At 34.8% G+C, this 27,513-nt stretch overlaps 1 protein-coding gene across 6 annotated transcripts in view; it reads right to left on the bottom strand.

The window, feature by feature from the left end:
• The window catches only part of FANCL (FA complementation group L), an 81,612-nt gene that overhangs the window by 25,078 nt on the left and 29,021 nt on the right, over positions 1–27,513 (bottom strand). For 3 of the 6 annotated variants that reach the window (XM_061155401.1, XM_061155403.1, XM_061155405.1), the window contains 3 exons: positions 26,682–26,782; positions 9,524–9,617; positions 4,692–4,760 (listed from right to left, as the gene is read on the bottom strand). In XM_061155401.1, coding sequence (XP_061011384.1) covers positions 4,692–4,760; positions 9,524–9,617; positions 26,682–26,782 — 264 coding nt within the window. The remainder of the gene's footprint in view (positions 1–4,691; positions 4,761–9,523; positions 9,618–26,681; positions 26,783–27,513) is intronic. The other 3 variants (XM_061155404.1, XM_061155406.1, XM_061155402.1) reach the window with 2 other exon arrangements.

Here is a 27,513-nt window from a genome sequence, read left to right as displayed (position 1 = left end):
CTTTGTTTTGATTCCTTTGATGTCTTTTTATCCATACCACTGTAGCAACAATAAGATGGCCAAGAAACCAAAAGTATATTTAATTAACCAATAAAGACTGAATAAAAATCCAGTTCTATGAGTTCTCCAACAAGGACAACAGAGAAAAAAATGGAAAGAAAGATAATCCAGTAGATCAAAAAAGCAGAATATCCTTAGGATCCATACAGTATGATACTGAGCGTTTTCTCCATCTACCATTCTATTTGTTTTAGACCAAATTTATTTTCTTAAGATCTCTTAGAAATAGAAAAAGTTCACTATTTCCATATACATACGAACTGAGGCAAAGAACAGCCTTGTGATTTGTTTGAGATTATACAATTAAGTCAACGGCTGAACTGCAAACAGAACCAAGGATACCCAACTGCTAGTCTGTTGCTCTAACTAATGGATCATGCTCCCTGCTATGTAATAGGATTGTTTTCCTTTAATTACAATTTCTTCATTCACCATCAGATTATCAGCCACAGGCTTTATCATTAGTTTTGCTCTTCTTATATTCACGGCATTACTCCCAAGAATATGAGATTTACATGATAAAAAAATATAATGACCACTGTTTACTATATCATATCCAACCTCTGAAAATTCCAGTCAGCATGACAAGGCCAGTTCACTGAAGCCTACACTTAATGGCATATTTACAGGTAAAGGTACAACTTCAGCATCTATTTTGGGTTGATCAGCGACCTGGAGAAAGGTAATTTTGTTTTTACAGAATCACTAATGTCAATGCACTTAAAATCTTACATTAGAGCATCCTATGGTCTCATCAGTCGACATTATTCATATATATGATCTAGACATACAAGTCCAAAGAGCAGCAGATTAGAAACATTTTAGAGCGTTTGTCATGTTGGGAAGTAGAATAAGATAAAAATCATGACATGCTCTTACATTCCTATGCTGTAATCTAGAAAAGAAAACTGACTGGGTAAACAAAGTAAATATGTGAAAAGAGGTGTGCAGTCACTCGTCTTTGAGAAGCACTCTGTTTCTCTGGCACATAGCACTGCAGCAGTAGAAGCAGCAGCCTTGCCCTTGGTGCTCATTTCTTACCACTCGAAATGCCTCCTCGGAGCCAGAATACACTGGCTGCTGCTGATCATGCTGTGAGACACCTGCACTGGCTACTAGGCTTGTCATGACGCACAAAACCCTACCATCTTCAGCTTGACATTGTGCAAGTTATAATTATTCATCCAAATGAATATGTCAGAGCAGCAGCAGCAGACCTCTCATCAGAGCAAAAGAAAAATACATCAAAACATTATCAACCCAGCAGGAAGACAGGGACCATAAGGAAAATTACCCATTTTTAATATGGATGCCACAAAGTCATGCCTATTATTTTACAGAAAGAAAGGAAAATAAAGATCTTCTAAGTTTAAAGTCCAGAAACACTGAATCCAAATAGGAAATGTACAAAAAGGAGACAGGGAATTTTTTAAAATCAATTATCTGGCACCTGTTTACAATCTTTTAAATGTAAGTTTGCTGTTAGACTACAATACTACAATTCTTTATGAACCACAACTGTTTAAAAATTGTTTTAAAAAGGTAAAAAGATAGTACTCCCACAAGCAGAATTGTTTCCAATAGGCCAATGAAAAAAGGCCACACACAGCAAAGAATTGATGTTGCTTCACACTTTCAAAACATAAACTAACATTGCCAACACTTTTATCATGTCGAAAACACTCAAGAGTTCATCTGGAAATAGCAGCAAAATGCTTAACAATGTATAGCTGAACTCTAACAATGGACAATTTTAGTAGTACATGGAGAAGAAAAATAAAATCACCCCAGACCTCCACAAATGAAGATGCATCCAAATTCTATAAACATATATAAAAAAGGCAAATGTAAATATAATTCCTATCTCATATTTAAATGTGAAAAAAGTATAACTTTTACAATAAACTTTCAATGAATATCTTTTTAAAACAAGATACAAAAAATTTTCTCATTCAAGACACATAAAGCAGAAATCACAATGAAGAGACTGATAAATGTGACCACACTGAATATTAAACTTCTGATTGACAAAATATAGCAAAGTTAAAAAGCATGCCACAGGGGTAAGACACTTATATCCCATACAACCAATACATAATTAGTATCCAAAGTATGTAAGAAATGCTTATAATAAAAGACAAAAATTTAAGTAGGCAAAGATTATAAACACGACAATAAAGAGTATCAGTTCTTAATAGCAATTTAGATCAGAGTAAAACCAGACTGACTTAGAAAGGATGCGGGAAAGTAGAAATTGCTATGCATTGCTGGGTAGGAGGATAAAGCTATACAACCAATTTGGGAAGATAATTTGGCAATGTTTGGTAACCTCAAAGAGGTATACTCCTTACAATCCAGCATTTTCACTTCAAAGCATAAACCATACTAAAAGTCTCACATGTATGAAAGGAAACATAGAAAGATGTTTACAGCAGCACTGTTTAGTAAGAACTTGTGCAAGAAATTGTTAACAACCATATCATTAGGACACTGAATAAACTAACTGGTGGATTCATATAATGAAATGATATAAAGCATTTAAAATGTACTACAGGCATAGATCATGTGTAAATCTCAGAAACAATGTTGTTTAAAAAAGACTGAAAATACTATAGAATATGGCATAAACAAATGTAGCAAAAGAGTATGCATGGATAGCATACACGTCAATTCCAGGCAAAAGATTTTCCTCAAGAAAGGGAAAGAAGGAAAGAAAGGAAAGGAGAGAAGAAAAAGAGGAGTAAAATTTTAAGTCCCAGAACATTTTATTCCTAAAAGAGAGACAAAAAGATATCTGAAACAAATGTGATAAATATTAAACATGTCAAATTTGAGTTGTGGTTAAAATGATGTCAATTTTTATCTGTACTATACTAAATTCTAGTATGTTCTTTTAATTAAAAAAAATGCAATTCCAGTTACTACTAATTAATTCTGTATTCTTAAAACTAATACAAAATAGAAAACCTGACATACGACACAATTAAATCTAAATCTGGATTTGAATTAATATTATAAACACTTATTCCATGCTTATATGTGCAAGGCACTTAGCTGGTGTTAAGTAGGGACACAAAATTTAGAAGAAATTGCTCTTAAGATTTTGTAGTGTTAGAGTCACAAACTAATTTTGTTAAATGGCAAGAAGGTAACTGCTAAACAGTCCTTTTGGGGAGATGCGAACTTCACAGATTAAAGCCTGAGGAAAACTTGCATGATTAAACATGTTTAAAAAAAACAACTAGGAAATTCATCAAAAATATATTCTTCAACCTTGGGATTTTGATAAACGTTAAATTATAATCTACAGATAACATATGGAAAGAGTAATACAATCTAGGAACAATGTTATCTCATGATCTCATATCATACATAAAATTTATAGAGGCAAACTGAAAATATAGTATAGTCATATTTTTCAAAAACTATGCAATTTATGTACAACTCCAATTCTTTAAAAAAACACACACAGTATTTATGTATTTATAACACATATCACAATATCAAAAGCAAATCATAGTGTTTTTCATCACCTATATTTTGCTGTGTTTTCTTGATTTCCATTAGAAGGAGGGAGACTGTTTTGTTTTTAAAGAAGAAAATGACAAAAATATATTTTAAATGTAGATGGTATAATTTAATATTTGAAACCTCATAAGACTATGTAAATGCTGTTAGGCTTTTTTTTTTTAAGCTGACAAGATGATTACTTTACTCTATATATTAGAATTTAAATGTAAGCATAAATTTTCACTTGAACCTACCAAAATTTCGTTAACAAAAATAAGAGTAGCCTCTACTCAGAGTATTTGTTAAATGTCACTAGGAATTTTTTTCACTTTGTATAAGAATAGAAAGATTCTCTTCATTTTGGTATCGATTTACTTGGTGAGACATTAGATTACCTATCATTAGATTTTTCTTTGAATCTAACCACCATCCTGCCAGATCTTTAAAAGTCACACATGTCAATGTTGATGACAGAACTATTGATAATCATACCACATTTTATCTACATAATGGTACAATTTACAGTGCACTCCTAAATACATTAACTTGTTAGATATCACCAATGTATTGAGAAATTAAACTGACAGAAGCAGGAGAAAGAATCAAAGTAAGAATATTCCAAAGCATATGCAAAAAGAATATAGTATAAGTTCAAGGACAAACTAAGGACAAACACTTTAGAACAATAAAAACTGAAGAGAAATGGCAGGATTTATATTTTCATTCATAACTCATTCTCCTCTGAAAAAAGATTCTCTGATATTATGTCTGAAAAGTTCCACCCGATTTTTAACCTACTGCTAACTGCTTTATAAAAGAGCTCCTTAGGATTTAAAATTAAAGGACAATTTCTGTCAACAGAGCTTTTTCATGTTTATTTGAAATGGAGCATAAAGATCTAAAGGCTGAATGGGGTGTCTGTGTGTATGTGTTTGGAGGATGGGGAAGGAGGTGGGGAGAGTCATAGGGCAGGAAGAATGGACATCAACTGCTAGGAAATATGAAAGCAACACTCTCAAAATCCTGTTTGTAAATAAATGTTTAAAGAAAGCTGAAAAAACTACTTTATAATGGCCATTTAAAATGCTTTTTAGCTACTTAAAATAAATTTAAGAATTTACCTGTGGTGTCCAGGAAACAGAAAATGGAACAGGAAAATCCACAACACAATCTGGTGATTCTGCAGGGTACTATAAAAAAGCATAAAATTAGGGTCATTTTTGTTTCACTGTGACAATTTCACATAAAATATTTTAGAAAAACTGAATATATTAGGAAAAGTATTTCTATAAATGCAAAGGTATTATGTATTTTTTGGTTCTACTATTACAAAGGTGTTAAGAGCTGATAAACAGTCAACAAGCTCAAGAGGTACAAAGTGTAGTGATTTGGGGATGCCAAACCAATCAGTTTTGAATACAGAGTAATGAACTAAGTTTCTGGGCAGCTGCTAATGCGATTTGAGGGACAAACCACACTGAACCTGTTTCTTTATCTTTAAAATGACAAATCAAAATGGTTGACATTTCATTTCCTTTCAGTCTAAAATTTAACCTCAAACAGCCTCAGTCACTATTTAAAGAGGCAATACTTGTTAAAAGAATAAAGAAATGCACAAAATGAACCATATAGTTATCAATTAAAGTATTTTCCACAAGAAAGCATTTAATTTTAGCAAGAAGACAAATAAAAAGAAACAATGAAATGCCTTCTGGTTTATTAAGGAAAAACAAAATATTAGGTTTAAGAAAAATTTTTTCATGGTTGATAAACAGAAAATTAATCCTTCAATAGTTCTATACAAGAAGTGATAGCCAAAGGACTAACCACAATTCTAAGTTAACAAAGACAAAAGATAGCTTCCTTAAAATCAATTTTGTCACTAGAGAATTCTAGTACATGATTTCTCTAAGATTCAGTTTGGATTCTTAAAAGTCACATGTAATTTTTAAAATGCTCACTTCTTTTCTTTAAAAAGCTAAATTTACTAAAAAGAAAACTCAGGAAAACTTTCTCTCATTTGACAAAATAACCTAAGTTTTAGACTTTCACTTTTTTCAACCGTCTATTTTTAGCTACTTCTCTGCATAGCAAAAGGGTACAAACAATTACCACAACAGTATTTGTTACAAACATCAGTCCATTTGAAATCAATGCTTCAAAAAGAATTAACATTTAATTATGACAGGCTGGCTAAAAATAAACTTGTCATTGTATACTCTGACTAATGGAATCTGGCTATGCAGAACTGATATCACAAGGGTAAAGACAAGGAAACTATATAAACATATAACTATGCTCTAATTTGGGGGGGAAGAAAGGAAGATCTGGCTGAGATTACAGAAGAAGCCCTACTTCCGACAATTCAAACTATTAGATGATGTTCTTCCAATTAAAACTGCTGCAATCACTAGAAAAACAATTTGCATGCAGTTTTTACAAGTCATGTGATTATCTCAAAGTAAATGCAGGCAGAGATCTTAGCTTTCTTTGGTTTATGATTCTGCTAATTAACTCCTGACCTTGGACAAGTCATTTAACTTCTCTGGCTGTTTTATATGTAAAAATGATAGAACATAACCAAAAGCATTGTAAAATCTCTTTCCCCTCTAAAATGTGAATTTTCTGCGAAAAAAAATAAAAAATGCAAACTTAAAACCTCCTTGTGTCAAAAATGGAACATTTAGTTTACCTTGAGTTGCTGCTATTTGTCTATTTGGCTGACAATGAACAATATCAACTCTCTAAACAATCATCAATCAAGGTTAAGAACTTAATGTTTACTGTATACAGAGTAGATAAACCCAGTAAAGTACCTGTAACTTTGGAAATCATTAAGTATATATGGCACATTATGATAAAAGAGAATTATGATCCTACATTCAAAGAGGGCTCAGGGTACTAAATGGCACGTATGTACTGATAAAGAGAGCCACAAGGAGTTAAACAAAAAGCAGGTTAAAATAAATATGATTCCACATATCTGAGATAACATTCAGATATATACTTAGGTACTTTTATGCAAACATACAAATATGTATACAATAAATTAGACTGATCTATAAACAGTTGGCTTTATTGAGTCAATGTATAAATATAGTATTATATTCACATTCAAGATCAATTCTGTTTATATAATAATATTACATAACTGTATCAAACCTAAAAGGCACAAATTTATATAATTCGGAATGATTTAACATGACTCATCAGTAAGCATCCCTAGATACTCATTTTTGGAGTTGTGTGTATACTCTTTGCAACCCCATGGACTATAACACGCCAGGATTCCCTGTCCTTCACCGTCTCCCAGAGCTTACTCAAACTCATGCCCATTGACTAATATGAACTATAATATATATAACTAAGTACGATACTGTAAAATGACTATCAAATTCAGTATTTTTCAAGCCACTAGAGATTGTCAAAGTTTTACTTTAGAAATCTAGTTGACAATAATAACTAAAGCTCCACATAAAGAAATAAACTTAAAAATAGGTATAGTAATTAATATAGTTTTTCAAGTCTCACTTGAAGCAATTCAAATTAATAACTGTAAGAGAATATAATTATTTAATATTGAGTATATACTTTCATAACAAACAGTATTTATTAGACTCTATAGCATACATTCCTAAGGAAAAATTTAACCCAACTCAATTCATGACTGGACTCCCTGGCAGAATCATACATACAAATTGCAGCAGATTATAAAAATAGTCATCAGAGTGCCCAGTCTCAGAAACATCTATGATCTGTTTTTCAAGTAGTTCTGATCTTAGCCAAAGCTAAGGAAGCTCTGGGCTACCTCTCTTTTAAAGAAAAGACAAAAATTTCATCTTATGGTTTAGGATGAACTGTAAATACTGCATTAAAAATACACTTATAAAAATGCCAAAATTCAACTGATTTCCTTATGGTATTTCTTTTTGATTATATGTTCACTTTTAATAGAGGAAGTCTGGACAGAATTCATACTATTTTCTTTGTGGGTTTTTGGAGACAGTGAGGCCCAGGGGCAGAACTGGTAGAGTTGTATTCAAGAAAAAAAACAAACACGTTATGAGATATCAAACAGTATCAGATAAAAGAAACAGGTTTGTGTATTTACAAAAGTAATCATGTTGCAAGGTTTGTCAAAAAAAAAAAAAGCCTGACCCTATAAAATTCAGTTTGGATTAAGATTTTGCATTGTATTAAGGACCCTTTAACATGTAAGTTGTAGCTTTCACTGTTTTTAACTGACAATCCCAAATATTCTTAAGAAAGAAATTACCACACCTGAAAAACAACTTTGGTCTCTATGAAAACTGAACTAAATGGACAATTTAAGACTAATAAGTCAACCAACCTAAGAGTCATTTAGTTTCTGCCTTTTTTTTTTTAATGCAGATTTTTTTTTTCTTCCTAATTTCTTAAAAACTCAAAGCTTTCTCTTCTTTCTTGCCAGGGCATCCATAATAGTGCTTTATAGCTATCGGTGCTGTAAAAATTCACACCTGAAAATATTCTCCAGAGAAATATTAAAAGGGCCACCTTTATCTACTTTGAAAAATTTTAAGAAAAAGCAGAGAGGATGGACCATTCTAATGGCTAAACATCCTCCCTCTGAATACTATCAAAAATATTAATTAGAATAATAAAATCTTATAGATGTAGTTACAAGCAATGTAGATTTAAATCATTACCTCTCATTTAGTAGAAAAGATGGCAAGAAATGAGGCTATCAGAAAAAATAGAATCAGGATAGGATGTATTTTAAATTCTTCATTTTGGTCTTCAAAGCAGCAACTTTTATCAATGTACAAAATATAAACAAATAAAACTCTGAAGAAACTGACAGAACCTTGCCACTGGCAGTATGTGACCTTTGTAAGGATAAAGACAGATTTCTCCTTGATTAAAAAAAAATTTTTTTTAATTAAGAAGGAAAATAAGTGTTTTCACTTTCATTTAATAAAAATATTCATGTAACTTATTTTACAATAAATATTTATATCCCAAATATTTTCTCAAAACGTATCACATATGAATCTTAAAACTATAAACATTTGGTGTGTAAGAAAAAGAACGAGTTGTTTCTCAGTTTGTCTGATAGAGAGGCACTATAAGATACCAACTTTTCTGTCACCCCAGCACAGCTTTATGTATTAATTCTCTCATGAAAAGCTTAAATGCCAGACACATTTTTAAAAAGGACAAACACAATTGATCTTTTCATCACTATAATCTTCTGAAATAGAGTTGACTGATGACTTGTAAGAATAATAAAAAAAAGTTAGATGACCTGGTTTTCTCAAATTCTAATATTTCTCCAGTGATTACTAAGTATATGAGTAATATCCTGAACTTGCTTGTTCTACTTATTTCTCAAAATTCACAATGTATAATTAAAAAAAGATGAAATAGCTATGCATTATGCCAATAAAATTAGTAGTTATAGATCACTAGCCTGTAAGGGCTCTATAAATAGAGGTATCAATAGAGGTAACCTCTGCAAAATTTTTAAAACCATAAGTAAAAAAATTTCAGCCAAGAAAATAAAAAGTATCCATACATATGGGTCTGTGTTTGGGGTATGGTGGTTAAGTGAGAAATAAGAACAAAGGTAATTCATAAAAAAATAAAAGTTGAAGACAAAAGACTCCTTAGTAGAACTTGGGATAGCAGAAACTCCCAACTCTTTTCTACATAGGATGTTACAAACATAACATCATGGTATTTTGAAGCTACCAAGCCTTATTTGATCAAATCTGAACTAAAACAGTGACATGAAATTACATCTAGACTTTCGGAAACTTAATGAATAAATCAGAGGCATTCCAAAATAATTCCTTTAGGGGTCATATATGTATTTTTAGAAGCAACTAGCACTTGTTTACACTGAAACATTTTCAGAATTCACTTCACAAGGTAATTCCTGGTCAGAGTAACAGTCTAACGAAGCACATACCTTCGCCTTCAACTTGACGGTGATTAGATGCTCTCTACCAGAAACATCTGCTTTTAACTTGATGGTACTAAAGCAAGGATCCACAGACACAAGCCTGGTGAGTAGAAAGGAATAAAAAAAGATCGCAATGGGGAGGGTGAGGCTGGGGGGAGGAAGAGGTTGGAGGATGGCAGGAATTGAAAATATTTGCTATATTCCTATTAATCCATTACAAAAATTAATCAGAGGAATTTCTGCATGCCATCCCATTCTGCTGCTCTAGATTTACTACCGTTACGACACCAGCCCAGCGCCTAATGCAGCCATAGATCTCCGGATTATTTACAACGTGTGTCAAGGCTCACGCTGTGGTCAGTGAGCACTACGTTTCGGCTTTCCATCACTGGAACCTTTGGCACACACAGCATGTTCCTGTCAGACTCTACTTATGTACACATTAAACTTCCTGTCAAACTCTTTGATCCATTTCTGTAGTTTTATACAGTATGAGACGTTTATGCTTCCTTTATTTGTTTTTCTCCTCGATGAACTTCTCCTTTATTATCAATAATGTTACTGTACAAACACCTGGCGAATATTAGTTCATATACTCAAATTGATCCTCGAAGGAAAGTGCTGTGTAAGCAGAGGTACCGCCTGGTCTCCCAACAATAAATTTTCTTGTTGTGCAACATATAGCTTCTGACATTTAACCTGGGCATGTATTCAAGATGACTAATATTTTAAACATATAGCACAAGCACAATTGTTTTGGCTTTAAGTTGCTCTAAATGCATGAATTTTCTCAAATGGAAACCAATACCCTTTGAAATATGTCATTCTGTAAAAATACAGTCCCTTGAGTAGCATAAGCTACTGCCAAAAAGGATCAAATTTAGCAGTATATTTACTGGTGAACTGGGCATGTGGATATTTTTTTTGACATTTTTACAATACCATTCTCTTGTAAAGATAAAAAGTAGCCTAAGAGTATTGCACAACTTATCACCCAGACTGATGGCAAAACCTATTAGAGTTCAACACTAACATTAGCCTCCTAACCCAAGAATCATTTTTTTTTAAACACTCTTGTGCTGTTAAGTCACTGGCCAGATATAATAGTAAAATAGGTCAATTTCAAGAAATTTTGGGCAATAAAGCTGTGGAATACTATCTGTACTGAAAAGATCTCAAACTGAAAATACAAATCTTGAATAACAGAATAAAAAGTAAAACAGAACAATCTTTATCAACAGAAAAAAAATTTATCATCATCTATGAAAACTCTAAGGTATTAGAAAACAAATGAAGCCAAAATTATTCTAGAAATGTCTACTTAGATAAAAGTATCAATGAATTTATATAATCATTTTTTTCTTTCAGCTTTATCTGTAAACATCACAAATTCCCCTCCCCTCCAAAATTTAGAACATAGGACTTTATCCTATGTTTTATCAATATGACTGTAAGGGTTAGATACACAGGCATCTGACTCTGAGGACATCAACATTCCAGATTCAAGATGTTGAGAAGAACGTATGTATTTATATCTTCTCTACTCATATACAAAAAATGGAATTTCAAAGAGACATATATAAACCCACAGTTACAAAAAGCACCAACCAAAGCAAATTTTCAACAAACTATATAAAAATGTAAAGTGGTCAGAAGTGCACTGACTGACCAAACAGATCAGAAGACAGAAAATAAGGCTCTCGAAGGGAGCCAGCTGGCCAAACCAGAACGTCCACAGGATAGAGGGTGTTGCTGATGTGTGGGAAGAGATTAAGAGAATTTTTTAAAAATATAAGAAACCAGAATGGGAAGAGGAAATTTTAAACTAAATTATAAACAATAAAGCTATGTTAAAAATGGTAATTGCTCTACCATTAGCTTTTCAGTGAAAAATATTTATGTAGTCATAAAAAATTAAACTGCTTACTAATTACAATTTTTAGAATTCAGCAATAGACAAAGCTAGCAGACTTAATTATAGTTACAGAAATGAATGTAAATATATTTGATCATTGCAATTTAAAAGACGACAAGAACTGAGAAGTAGAAAGGGGAAAGATATGAGGAGGGAAGATTAGAAACATTAAATTTTGTAATTGCTAATTTGAGAGTAAGAGATACCATCTTTAAGCAGACATGTAAGAAGTTTAAGAAACAGTAAAGCTAATAGAAAAATAAAAGAATAGTGATGAAGGGAGAGAGAAGGTGGTATATGAACTAAGTTTATTTTTATTACAGTAATTAATCAGTATGTAATTCTGATAAATCAAGCAATGCTGCATATAGGCATATTTTTAAAAAATACATAAGTTACTTATAAACATGAACATTTCATAGTGTTTATCGCAAAGAATAAGACCAGGGATGGGAAGTGGTATGGAAAAAGCCTGTTGCTTCTCATTATAATCCCTACATAGTTTAGAAGCATGATGAATGTATACACATAGAGAAAGCAAGAAGGAACATGGAGACAGAAGGAAAAACTAAATCACCAACTAGTACTTCTCATACTCCTCATTGCTGCTTGGCATCAACATGTTCAAAATTACAGAACATCTATTAAATAAGACAGAAATAAACTAAAGTTCTAGTCTTTTGTTTGCCATCACAGGAACAAAAGATTATCTTCCCACAAAGTTTAAGATATAGAAATAATACATTAGAGAAAAACAGCTTCACGCTCAAAGTATTGCCCTGAATCAAAAGGATTATAAGGTTAATTCCATTGAACTGTAAATCATAATTCAAACTTTAAAAAGTAATAACTTCAGGTTAATCTCAGCATGGTCATTTAAAATGAAACACTTTACCCACATTGATTCTACTTTGAGAAAGATGGAGAAAACTAAATGTGATCATCATATTAAGTACATGTGACCTAGATTGGCAAGTGTCCTCTAGTATTTATTCTCAGCTTCTTTCATTTGGTAACAGGATCACTGCCTCCACAGCACTCCCAGCTAAACTAAGTTTTGGCTGGGTACACTCCATCCAGCTAGTAACCCTTCCAGCTGCCCTTGGGTATCAGCATATCATTATATTTTGGCCAATGTACTACAAGCAGAAGTGATATGTACACCTTTCAGATCATTTGTAACCAAATATTAGCCGTACCTCCCACCACCCCTCCCATTCTCTCTTCCTATAGAGTAGAACTTAGGCTAATATGCAGACTTTGACTCTCTGAAGACTTCAACACTCCAGATTCAAGATGCTGAGAAGAGTGTATGTATTTATATCTTCTCTCTACTAACATACAAAAATTAGAATTTTTTAAGAACAACCTCTTAACGCAGGTCTGACCAACAGAACTTTCTGTGATGATGGTATCTGCACTGTCCAAAGACTAGCCATTAAACATCTGTAGCTATGGAGGACTTAAAATGTAGCTAATATAAATATCAATATTAGCCAACTCATTGGAAAAGACCCTGATGCTGAGAAAGACTGAAGGCAGGAGAAGAGGATGACAGAGGATGAGATGGTTGGATGGACATGAACTTGGGCAAACTGTGGGAGATGGTGAGGAAGAGGGAGGCCTGGCTGCAGTCCCTGGGGTTGCAAACAGTGGGACATGACTTGTTCTGTGTGACAGTCTGCGGATTTGGAGTTCTTTGTGAACAGCAACTCAGCCTGTGCCTTAACTAGCATAATATACATCTCTTATCTGTTCACAACAGAAAAGAATATCTTAACGTTTGTCCTACAGAATAGATGTTAAATGGGAAAAAGCAGTAATAAGCTCTTACAAATAAAATTAAAATCAGTTTTTCTTTAAAAAAGTTATTTTAAATGTTCTATTTTACTGTTAAATTGGATAGCTCAATTTAAACAATATGAAATAATTTCTATTCATTTAAATAATACATTGCGGGAATTTTATTGGAAAACTCATTTTTTTGAGAAGCTATAAAATCATATTTAAAATTTATATTTAGAAGGAATCTAGGTATCTACTCCTTAGCTAGATATATTCTAAAATTGACTAAGAAAAAATAAAAACAAAAATATAAAATCTAAAGAATAAAACACTATACTTTTTGCACTTGAATTTCCATTCATCATTTGCTGCATTTCTTTATAAGTTACTGCTTACAATAAGTAAATGGTACTAAACTTAAAGAGTTAATTTTTTTTAAACACTTGAAAGGGATACTTAAGCTTTAGAGAGGTTTTTGTTGTTTTGGTTAATAGGTGAATGTAATCAATACAGAAAAAAAAAATGTCCTTTGTATCTCTTGAAATACTTGGTATTTATTTTGACAAAAGCTTAAGTTTTATAGTTTCTTTAAATATCTAGATGCATTTATGTAGTAATAACACCAAAAGGGAGACTGAAGACTTGCATGTTTTAATAAAGCATCACAGTTTGTTTCCATCCTTAATCTTAAGTATTAACTTTTTCCAAAAATCACTTCCCTAATTGACATTTTAACTCCCTATCTTTTCTCTGTGTGTGCTCACTCAGTTGCGTCCGACTCTTTGAGACACCACAGACTGTAGCATGGCCAGGCTTCTCTGTCTATGGAATTGTCAGGCGAGTATATGCTCCTCGGTTCTTTGTCTCATCACAACAAAGATTTGGAGTGACAGACATTAAAGCCCTCAGTGCGTCACAGCTGTTGGGTCTTGGACAGACCATGTTATAGCTCTTAGACAAATCAGTGTTACAGCTCTATTTTATTTAGAAGATAGCAGGAGAATCCATCCTCGAAGAACAGAAGAGAGTGGAGGAGTGCGCCAGCTCAGGGGGGAGAAGGGAGGGAGGGAGACAGAGAGACAGCGCACATACGCACACGTGGGAGAGAGAAGAGAGCGAGCCTTTGGCTCCTCTTTTTATGTTTTTTTCTTCCCCCTGGGCCTGTCCTATGCAAACTGGGCTTAGGCGGGAGCGCTGTTCTCCCTGAAGTCCTCACTCCGGTCCTCTGACCTTCCTTTCACCTTCCTCTGCTCTATTTTCGCGGGCTTTTCCCACCTGTCTTTTAGCCACCGCCATTTTGGACTCCTTTTTCCTATTCTAACTAACTAACTAACAGAATTTTCCAGACAAAAATACTGGAGTGGGCTGCCATTTCCTTCTCCAGGCAATCTTCCCAACCCAGGGATAAAACCCACATCTCTTGTGTCTCCTGCATTGGCAGGCAGATTGTTTATCACTGCACCACCTGGGAAGCTCCACACCTCTATCCTGCCTTCTGCTAGATAATCTTTCCAAGTATCTTATTAACATATCAACCATTTACTCAAAAATATTCAGTGAGTCCCCATTGCCTGGCATATAAAGAATCCTTAGTTTAATAGTTAAGACCTTTCAGTCTGACCCCAATATTAATCCTCTTACACAACCAACCAATCCACTCTGAAGTCCAAAAATGAATCGCACATTTCCATCATCTCTACCTTCTCTCCTCCATTCCCACCCTTTTAAGGCTTTTTATAGTCCTTCCAAACTTTCCCACTGTTCACCTCCTCGAAGAACCTTCCTAAATTATCTGTAGTGAAAAAACACTTCACCTTTATCAAAACTATCATACAGCTCCTTTTCATGGAAGTTTTGCCTTCCAATCAAGTAACTATTTAAAATAAGGAATATGTAAGTTTTATTAATGTTTACCTATGGATGTGTCCATGTTCTACGTGTCAAATAACATAAACAAGTTGCTGTCAGACTGATTCATATTTACTGATTCACATGTAAGTCTTATACAATTAAAGCAAATTCTTCTTCGAATTAAAGAAAAAGAAATGCAAGAAGTCAAAATGGTTGTCTGAGGAGGCCTTAAAACCAGCTCTGAAAAGAAGAGAAATGAAAGGCAAAGGAGATAAGGAAAGGTATACCCATTTGAATGCAGAGTTCCAAAGAATAGCAAGGAGAGATAAGAGTCTTCCTCAAAAAAAAAAAAAAAAAAGAGTCTTCCTCAATGAAAAATGCAAATAGAGGGAAACAATAGAATGGGAAAGACTAGAGATAGCTTCAAGAGAATTAGAGATATCAAGGGAACATTTCATGCAAAGATAGGCATGATAAAGGACAGAAATGGTATGGACCTAAAAGAAGCAGAAGATATTAAGAAGAGGTGGCAAGAATACACACAACTGTACAAAAAAGATCTTCATGACCCAGATAACCATGATGGTGGGATCACTCACCTAGAGCCAGGCATCCTGGAATGTGAAGTCAAGTGAGTCATAGGAAGCATCACTACGAACAAAGCTAGTGGAGGTGATGGAATTCCAGGTGAGCTATTTATAACCCTAAAAGATGATGCTGTGAAAGGGCTGCACTCAATACACCAGCAAATTTGAAAAACTCAGCAGTGGCCACAGGACTCGAAAACGTCAGTTTTCATTCCAAACCCAAAGAAAGGTAATGCCAAAGAATATTCAAACTACTGCACAATTGTACTCATCTCACACGCTAGCAAAGTAATGCTCAAAATTCTCCAAGCCAGGCTTCAACAGTACATGAACCGTGAACTTCCAGATGTTCAAGCTGGATTTAGAAAAGGCAGAGGAACAAGAGATCACATTGCCAACATCCGCTGGATCACTGAGAAAGAAACAGAGTTCCAGAAAAACATCTATTTCTGCTTTATTGACTATACCAAAGCCTTTGACTATGTGGATCACAATAAACTGTGGAAAATTCTTCAAGAAATGGGAATACCAGACCACCTTACCTGCCTCTTGAGAAACCTGTATGCAGGTCAAGAAGCAACAGCTAGAACTGGACACAAAACAACAGACTGGTTCCAAATAGGAAAAGGAGTACGTCAAGGCTGTATATTGTCACCCTGCTTATTTAACTTATATGCAGAGTACATCATGAGAAATGCCGGGCGGGATGAAGCACATCCTGGAATCAAAGACTGCCAGGAGAAATATCAATAACCTCAGATATGCAGATGACACCACCCTTATGGCAGAAAGTGAAGAACTAAAGAGCCTCTTGAAAGTGAAAGAGGACAGTGAAAAAGATGGCTTAAAACTCAACATCCAGAAAACTAAGATCATGGCATCTGGTCCCATCACTTCATGGCAAACAGATGGGGAAACAGTGGAAACAGTGACAGACTTTATTCTTGGGGGCTCCAGAATCACTACAGATGGTGATTGCAGCCATGAAATTAAAAGACACTTGCTCCTTGGAAGAAAAGTTATGTCTAACCTAGACAGCATATTAAAAAGCAGAGACATTACTTCACAACAAAGGTCCATCTAGTCAAAGCTATGGTTTTTCCAGTAGTCATGTATGGATGTGACAGTTGCACTACAAAAAAGCTAGGCGCAGAAGAATTGATGCTTTTCAACTGTGGTGTTGGAGAAGACTCTTGAGAGTCCCTTGGACTGCAAGGAGATACAACCAGTCCATCCTAAAAGAAATCAGTCCTGAATATTCACTGGAAGGACTGATGCTGAAGCTGAAACTGCAATCCTTTGGCCACCTGATGCGAAGAACTGACTCACTGGAAAAGACCCTGATACTGGGAATGATTGAAGGCGGGAAGACAAGGGGATGAGATGGTTGGATGGCATCACCAACTCAATGGACATGAGTATGAGTAAACTCCAGGAGCTGGTGATGGACACGGAGGCCTGGCGTGCTGCAGTCCATGGGGTCACAGAGTCGGACACGACTGAGCAACTGAACTGAACTGTACTGGGACACATTTGAGACTAAAATCGGCCAAGATAAAAGGAATTAGGACTATCCTATGTAGATATAGATATAGATTAACCATTCTATTACATTGGTGTTAACTTATTTGCAGTTTTGGACAGCGAATTTTAAATAATTAGGCTCAAACACATTTTTATTAATCAAAATAGGGCATCATTACAATCATTTTTGTCAAGGAGAAATAACTTTGTTTATTCCTGTAGTGCAAAAGTCCATGCCTCAGGATTTGATCAACTCTTGGAAAGCACTTTCTGCCTCCTGCTGGCTGTAGAAGCATTTTCCCTGCAAAAAGTTGCTTGAAGAAATGGTTGGTTGGCAAGAGGTCAGGTGAATATGGAGGATGAGGCAAAACATCGTAACCCAATTAATTCAACTTCTGAAGCACTGGTTGTGCAACTTGCTGAAAAACTGGGCCCTCTCTGTTAATCAATGCCAACTGCAAGCATTGAAGTTTTTGATAGTTCTCATCGATTTGCTGAGCATACGTCTCAGGTACAATGGTTTCACTAGGATTCAGAAACCTGTACTGAATCAGACTGTCAGCAGACCACCAAACAACCATCAAACACTGACCATGACCTTTTTTGGGTGCAAGTTTGGCCTTGGAAAGTGCTTTGGAGCTTCTTCTCGGTCCAACCGTGGAGCTGGTCATCACCGGTTGTCACATAAAATCCACTTTTTGTCACAGATCACAATCTGATGGAGAAATGGTTCATTGTTGATGCACAGAATAAGAGAAGACCACACTTCAAAATGACGATTTTTTTTTTTATCTGCGGTCAGCTCATGACGTACCCACTTATCGAGTTTTCTCACCTTTCCAATTTTCTTCAAATGCCTAATGACTGTAGAATGGTTGATGTTGAGTTCTTCAGCAACTTCTCACGTAGTTGTAAGAGGATCAGCCTCAATAATGCTCTCAACTGGTTGCTGTAAACTTCCGATGGCCTGCCACTAATCTTCAAGGCTCTTATCTCCTTTGCAAAACTTTTTGAACCACCACTGCACTATATGTTCAGTTAGCATTTTCTGGGCCAAATGCATTTTTGATGTTGTGAGTTGTTTCCCCTGCTTTATGACCCATTTTGAACTCAAATAAGAAAATCGCTCAAATTTGCTTTTTGTCTAACATCATTTCCATAGTCTAAAATAAATAGCAAGTAATGACATTAGCAAAAAAAAAAAAAATGTAAAGTGAGAAATGTGAATTTAAGTGATGTATAACATAACCACATTAAATGTATTTTAATACCAAATGTCAAACTTCAACAGTGCAAAACCGCAATTATTTTTGCACCAAATAATGAAAAGCAAACAATGCTTTCAACTTCAGGACATTCTTAATACCAAGCAGAAAATCCTGTTAAACCCTAAGGATTCTGCTTAATTCTTACTGTTTTAATGAGCTATTCTGTAACACAACACAAGCAAAAGTTAACAAAAAGCTATCAAGACACTTTTTTGCATCACTCACTTTTTGGAGCCAGTTATAAACCCAAAATTATGCACAACTTCATCTTACCCTAGGACAACTTGTGTTTTTAGTGTGTTCTTACAAAAGTTGAAGCAAGTATAGAAATTATAACTATAGTAATCAAACTTAAGATCAGCTACTAATTCTGTTTCTTTTTTTTAAAAGGTACAAGGAAAGATTTCAATCATATTTTAAATATTTCCTTTTTTCTAACTTTTGTTTTTTTTTGCACAAAACCTGATCCTACAGAGTTGATTAGATATGTCGAGTATGTAATTTAAAAACACACCTATGTTTTCCTTAACTTAAAAAAAATCCTTCTTTTTATGATTGGATTTTACTACTCCACTAACAAATCTACAAGATTATTATTTAGAGTGTAAGTAAAATATAGACTGTATTGACATGTTCGAGGAATCATGAGAGTTTGAAAATCCATTTACATCCATTTGTCATGCAAATCATTATGTATGTTATTTTAAAAAATATTTTATTTTATTTTATTATTTTTTTTCATTAGTTAGAGGCCAATTACTTCACAACATTTCTGAACCAGTCCTAATGAGATGGATGAAACTGGAGCCCATTATACAGAGTGAAGTAAGCCAGAAAGATAAAGAACATTACAGCATACTAACACATATATATGGAATTTAGAAAGATGGTAACGATAACCCTATATGCAAAACAGAAAAAGAGACACAGAAATACAGAACAGACTTTTGAACTCTGTGGGAGAAGGTGAGGGTGGGATGTTTCAAAAGAACAGCATGTATACTATCTATGGTGAAACAGATCACCAGCCCAGGTGGGATGCATGAGACAAGTGCTCGGGCCTGGTGCACTGGGAAGACCCAGAGGAATCGGGTGGAGAGGGAGGTAGGAGGGGGGGATTGGGATGGGGAATACGTGTAAATCTATGGCTGATTCATATCAATGTATGACAAAACCCACTGAAATGTTGTGAAGCAATAAATGCTGGAGAGGGTGTGGAGAAAAGGGAACCCTCTTACACTGTTGGTGGGAATGCAAACTAGTACAGCTGCTATGGAAAACAGTGTGGAGATTTCTTAAAAACTGGAAATAGAACTGCCATATGACCCAGCAATCCCACTCCTGGGCATACACACCAAGGAAACCAGATCTGAAAGAGACAAGTGCACCCCAATGTTCATAGCAGCACTGTTTATAATAGCCAGGACATGGAAGCAACCTAGATGCCCATCAGCAGACGAATGGATAAGGAAGCTGTGGTACATATACACCATGGAATATTACTCAGCCATTAAAAAGAATTCATTTAAAAAATATTTTAAATTAAAAAGTTGGCCAGCTGCTCAGGCAGGGCCTCAAAAGGTAACAAATCTATCATGAAGACAGTAGTTCAGGTTTCATTTTTAACTCCATGGGTCCTGAAATCCAGTAGTATCAGTGTCTCAAGTGTACTAGGCCTGATTTAAGAATTAAGTCACAACAATAAAACTGAAAGATGTTCTTGCTTTGCCAGACAGTGGTGGATAAATACTGACAAAACCTTACTATATGGCTTCTCACAATCCATGCAGAGAACTTCTCTTCTGCTAACACATTATTTGTAAAGACTATGAAACAAATGATTAGGTAACAGCAGGTATATTCTAATTCAATCATGCATCCTAATTACTCTAATTAAACTATGATTTTTCATAAATCTAAGCAACAGATTTGAAAACTATCATTTTTTCACATGGTCAATTTTTTCCATAAGGAGAGTCACACTTTGAGGCTGAAACTAATAAAATCTATATCCAATTACTTGAGGGAGCTTTACTAAAAGCTCCATACCAGAGCCATCTCCAGAGCACAACTCCAAGAAGCATCGTCAAGCCAAATACCACAGCGCTGTTATGCAGTCAGCCTTGGCCATGTACACCATCTTATAAGCAAAGTTGGGGATAAAAATATACGTCTTGAAATTTTTTTGGAGAATTAAATAGGAACTATAAAGTAGCTAGCAAGAACTTATAATTGGAATTTCCTACATATAATAACCTTAGTCTAAAGGGAAGACAAACATTAATACTGTGATGAATGCTACAGTAGAGCATTCATATACATACCTTGGCTTTCATCTATTATCTGAGTTAGAGACCTGTTTCTTTTTTTCTCCCATATCAGAAGAATGTGTATAAAGCAAAGCAAAAGTCAGTACTTTTATGTATCTATAAAAACACTTATTCCATAAAATATTTTATATACTTGCACTACTTCTAACTTTGTTGCTAACAGCACTCAAAAAATCCTTAAAGTGTATTCCATAATATCTACCTGAGTTAGAATTAGGTACTACTGGAATCATCTACTTAAATTCTGATTCTTCTACTAGATGTAAGTTCCATGAGGAATCCTAAGTCTTGCTTGTGTATATTCACTGCCTTATATTGTAGGCATTCAATAAATAATAGATGGAAAAAATAAATTATTCAATGCTTCAACTAATCCTCATTGTTGAAGTTCTCCCAATAATGTCACATCTACTTAGAAATTGCCTCAAACTATCAAAATAACAGAAGTAAAACAAGAACATTGCTTCTTCCCTTTCCAAGGCCTTCCTACACCCCTATCTTCTAAACACTAAAATCTTAATATTTAAGCATCAGAAAATAAATCAAAGTAATTTTTCTCTTCTATCACTTCAAATCCAAAGAATAATCAGGTCCATAACATCAATGGCTCAGATGTTAAAGAATCTGTCTGCAATGCAGGAGACCTGGGTTGGATCCATGGGTCAGGAAGATACCCTGGAGAAGGGAATGGCTATCCACTCCAATATTCTTGCCAGGAGAACTACACAAACAGAGAAACCTGGTGGTCTACAGCCCATAGGGCTGCAAACAGTAGGATGTGCCTGAGCGACTTTCACTTTCATGACATCAATGCCTGAAGAAAAATCTTTGTAACTTCAGCAGAATTGTAAAAAGTGCACCTCAATTCATTATTTGTCTTCTCTGTCTCTAAAAAAGGTTTCATCTATCCCAAATCCTATTCAGGAATGACACCTTATCAGATAAGGTTAATTTCATGAATATGCACTAACCAGTTCTCAATCTCACCATAATGGTACATTTAAAATTATACATAACATCCATTTCTGGCTAAAAAATGGAATACCTTAGACCAAAACTTCCAATGAGAACAACTAAAGCAGCCTGATGACAAGGAAAAGAAAAAGTTTCAAGGTGTCAAAAAACTGCTAAGGAAACCAGGACTTGACAGACCAAGGTCCTGAAGAAGGGGGAACAGAGAAGAAGTAAGACAACACTTCAGCCATTTTCCCTCAGGGTATCTAGCAATTCCCCCAAGGTAAGAAAAGGAGGATCTGAGGAAACTGGGCAAGCAGAGAGTTATTAGTAAGTAGCCAAACAAACAAACAGAAACAAAAGAACAAAAACCAACTCAGCAGCATTTCTGGCAATTTCATGAGAATAGAGGAATAAAAATAAGAGACTTAAAGGTCCAGAATCTGGTGAAAAGGTAGGGTCAGAGACTGAAGCCTAATATTCATCAAATTTTTCATCAAAACTTTTCATAAATTGCAAGGTACGAGAAGATAAAAAGCCAAGCAGAAAGCCAATGAAAAACAAAGTGTAATATTCAGAAATCTCATAATACTGAAGATAAATTAATTAGAATTTAGAACCCACCAGTGGGGAAGATTCCCAGTGAACATACCTATGCTCTCAGTGGGAATCCCTGGAGGGCTAACTATAAAAGCAAAGTAAACAAGATGCATATGAAGCACTGCTCAAAATGGAGCCCAGACTCTAACGGAGAGGTAAACTAGCCTTACAAAGACAAAGATTAGAGTTTAGGATCTACCAAGGGAGAAATCCGAATGAACACACTTGGCTCTTGCTTGAAAGCTCTGGAGGGTTATAGCCTGGGGGTGGAGAGAGAGAATGAGAACCCTGCAAAAACTACAACCCATCCTGAATCATTCAGTCTCTATGGCAACTTCCCCCCACTTTATTTTCCTAGCAAAAAAAAAAAGTAAACCCTTTGTAGAAGAAAATATCATCTGGAGCCTCTAAGTTTTTTAATACACAATATCCAACACTCAACAAAAGATTATCAGGCATAGCAATGAAGCCTGAATGGCCAAGGGCAAAACACTGAAGAACTGCCAGCAGGATAGTGAAAAAAGGAAAAAAGGGGCATTAGCTAGAATGCATAGAAATTAAGACAGCTTCCTCATTTCTCCCTTTTTTGCCTATTTTTTTTTTCTTTTTTAAGAAAAAACAACCATGTTATTGCTTCCCTGGTGGCTCAGATGGTAAAGAATGTGCCTGCAATGCCGGAGGTCTGGGTTCAATCCCTGGGTTGGAAAAATCTCCTGGAGAAGGAAACCGCAACCCACTCCAGTATTCTTGCCTGGAGAATCCCATGGACAGAGGAGCCTGGCAGTCTACAGTTCACGGGGTCACAAAGAGTCGGACACAACTGAGCGACTTCTACAGTTCATGGGGTCGCAAAGAATCGGACATGACTGAGTGACTAACACTTTCACTTTTCAATCATGTTACTAAGCAGAAACAGGGAGACAACATTTTACATTTTTTGTTGTTGTTATACAGTATTCAACTTTGTACTGATTCAATTGTGACAACAAAGAAAAACCTTTACTTTTTGCTCTTAAAAAAGTCTAGGCCTTGGTATTTACCTAACAGAGTTAAAAAATAACATCCACATGAAAAACCTGCACATAGCTATTTAAAGCAGCTTTATTCATAGCTGCCAAAACCTGGAAGCAAGCAAGATGTCCTTCAGCTTGTGAATGGATAAACTGTGGTTCACCCAGACAATGAAATATTATTCAGTGCTACAAACAAATGAACTATGAAAAGATTGAGAAGAAATTTAAATACATATTACCAGTGAAATAAGTCAACATGAAAAGACTTCACAATGTATGATTCCAACCACATGATATTTTGGAAAAGGCAAAACTTTTGGAGACAGTGAACAGAGCAGTAGTTGCCAGGGGTCAGAGCAGAAGAAGGGATAAGTAGGTAGAACATAAGGTATTTCGGAGGCAGTAAAATTACTCTGTACCGTATTATAGTAGCAGATGCATGTTTTTATACATTTGTCCAAAAAGAGAGAAAGTATATGACTAAGAGTATATGCTAATGTAAACTATGGTCTGGGGGTGATAACAATATGTCAGTGTGGGTTCATCCACTGTAACCAATGTACCACTCTGACAGGGGATGCTGATAATGGGGGAATCTAAAGGTTTATCTGGGGGAAGAAAGCATATGGAAAATCTCCATACCCTCCTAATTTTGTGATGATCCTAAAACTACTCTTAAGAAAACAAGTCTATTAACAAAAATTAATAAAAGTACCAGGGAATGCCAAGATCCAGCACTATATTGACAGAAAATCACAAAAAAATAAATAAATTAAAAACAGACTCCAGGGAATCTAGATTATGGGAGTAGGTAGAAAAAATTTTAAACTATGAAAATATAGAGAAAAAATAAAGAGAATTTCAACAGAGCAGTAAAATCTAGTAGAGTTATACTAACACCTAACAAAGTAGACATTAAGGCAAGAAATATTACTAGATACAGAAAGAAACATTTAATGATGAGGGAAAATCACAAGGAAGAGGCAGCAATTATAAATCTATATCCACTCTAAAATTAAAAACAGAACTTCAGTATGATTCAGCAATTCCATTTCTGAGTATATGTCTGAAACAAATCACAATGTCAAAGAGACACCTGCACACCCATCAATGCAGCATTATTTACAACAGCCAACACGGAAACAACCCAAGTGCCACTGACAGATGAATGGATCAATAAAATGTGGTCTGTGTGTGTATATATACACACACCATGGAATAGTTTTCAACCATTAAAAAAGAACATCCCACCATTTGCAACAATGTGGATGACCTCTAATGGGCATTATGCTAAATGAAATAAGACAAACAGAAAAAGACATGGTGTCACTTATATGTGGCATGTAAAAAGTATCCTAAAATACTAAATTCATAGATACAGAGAAAAGACGGGGGGTTGCCAGAGATGGCTGTGGAAGGTGAGTGAAATGAGTGAAAAGAGGTCATCAGGTACAAACTTCCAGTTAGAAAATAATTAATCGGAGTGTAACTGTATAGCTTATATATATTACAGCTTATACAGTGACTATAGTTTATAATATCAAACAGATGACCCTTGAACAACATGGGGGTTAGATGCACCAACCTTCAACACAGTTGAAAATCCACCTATTAACTTTACAGTAGCTGTAAAGTTCCCTCCATAGCTGCACTTCCACATCCATGCATTAAACAAATGGCAGATCAGATAGTACTGCAGTAACATTCACTAAAAAAAAATCTGCATATAACAACCCATGAAGTTCAAGGGTCAACTGTATTGTATATTTCAAAGCTGTTAAAAGTAAATCTTCCAAGTTCTCATCATAAGAAAAAAATATATGTATGCATGCTTACAGATGTTATCTAGACTTCTTGTGGCAATCATTTCATAATACATACACATACTGAATTATCATGTTGTACATGTGTATGAGTTCAGTCACTCTGTTGTGTCTGCCTTTTACAACCCCACGGACTATAGCCCACCAGTTTCCTCTGTCCATTCAATTTACCAGGCAAGAATACAGGAGGATGTTGCCACTTCCTACTACAAGGGATCTTCCTGACCCAGAGATTGAACTCATTATCTCCCTGCACTGGTAGGCAGATTCCTTACCACTGAACCACCTGAGAAGTGCCTTATGTTGTATACCTGAAACTAGTATATGGTCAAGTATACCTCAGTAAAAAAATATTAAAAGCAATTCTTTAGTCAGGAGGAAAATTATTCCAGACAGGATAAAAATGCAGTAAGGAAGGAATAAAGAACACTGGGAGGAATAATTATGTGTGTATGTATAAAAACATTGACTTTAAAAACAATAATAATGCTTGTCAAATTTAAATATAGAATTAAAATGCATTATAACAATAACAACAGGGGGCGAAACTGCCATAGAGTTTTAGATTCTCACAATATAAGAAAACTGATAAAGATAACAATATACATTTTGCTCTGTGTCTATTGTAATCTCTAAGGTAACCTCTAGAAGAATAAAAAAAAGTATGTAACTAACAAGTTAATAGAAAAATATAATAAAAACTGTGATTAATTCAAATAAAGGCAGATGAAGAGAAAAACACAAAATATATGAGACAAACAGAAAACATGTAGCAAGATAGTAGATATAAAACTAAGTAAATCAGGTGATGTCAGTTAATGGCAGTCAGAAGTTCCTAAAATTCTCCTCCCATACAATAGCAACAAGAAATTGACCCAAAAATGTCAGCAAAAAAGTAAATATACAAGGTGAGTGAGTGAAAGTCACTCAGCTGTGTCCGACTCTGTGACCCCATGGACTGTAGCCCATCAGGATCCTCTGTCCATTGAATTCTCCAGGCCAGAATACTGGAAGGGGTAGCCTTTCCCTTCTTCAGGGGATCTTTCCAACCCAGGGATCAAACTCAGCTCGCCAGCATTGCAGGCAGATTCTTTACTGAGCCACAAGGGAAGCCCTTATGTGGTTAGGGATATGCTAATTAATGCAACTGTCGTAATCCTTTCACAATATACAGGTATATCAAATCACCACACAGTACACTTTAAATATGTTAAAATTTTATTTGTCAATTATATCTCACTACAACTAAAAGAGAACAAAGTAACACTGATAACTTCTTAGCTTACTGTGTACATAAAAAGGTTATTTTTCCCAAATTATATTTAGTATTTTACCTTGTAAGTCAATTTTTTATGCTGACACACCTTTAATTCATAGTCACAAAAAGGATCAGATACTCAAACTACAATGAAACGCTTTGACTAAAAACACAAACTGCTAAAAGCTGCAAATATATCAAATTGAAATGTGTTAAGAAACAGGCATTTCTAAAACATATTTTAAAATAGACATACTTATCCCAACCAAGAGTTCTTATCTCTCCAATAAGGCTTGAGTAGAACTTGGGAGGAGGAGATAGTACATGTGGTTCTTTTTTATTCTTTAAAGCAACTTCCTGTTTAAAAGAAAAAACTTGAATCAGCTGTGGAATGCTACACAATGAATTATTAGTACCTGATTACAAAACACAACTCTTGCACCTCACTAACATGTCCATTATTTTGACAGAAAATCCACCTTATTTCCCTCCTCATAAAAACAAAAAAAAGACTTAAAAAGGGGTAAAGGACTGCACCAAAGGTCATGTAAAAATGTCAACTATTATACCATACAAACTTAAGTCTAATATTCTCCTAGACTATCATGTCTATCACAGATGAATAAAGATCACCAAAAAACAAAGCAAAATCCTCATCCTCAAGGCTTTACTATTTTTCTACCCCTGTGGATATGATGTTTGATAGAAAGAAATATGTACCTTTAAAGAAAAGCCTGAACTCTATGTACATGGCCTAGACTGATATATCTGTACAGCATTATGAATCACAATCTTACAAACAAAAATCCTTCTTTATCACAATAAATAGTTAACCTGTTAATTTCCTTTATTGACTTCCACGCTGTATTACTCCCAGACCAGTGAAGCATTTTGCCATCTATCTGGTTAGATCACAGCTTCTTTCCCCACCAACGTACCTATGACATCTTTAAGATGATTTATGTTCCCCTGAACAAAACTAAAATTTACATTTTTTACAAGCAATACAAGCATCACTAGAGTTGCTGAGGCTGAAAATTACCAATTACTTCAAAGGTGTTAACCTGGACAGTATCTTATTTGGAAAG

This window comes from Dama dama, chromosome 11 (assembly GCF_033118175.1).
Source record: "Dama dama isolate Ldn47 chromosome 11, ASM3311817v1, whole genome shotgun sequence".
Taxonomy (NCBI): Eukaryota; Metazoa; Chordata; class Mammalia; order Artiodactyla; family Cervidae; genus Dama; species Dama dama.
The sequence above is the reverse complement of the archived record's forward strand: the minus strand, read 5'-3'. Positions and strand labels throughout refer to the sequence as shown.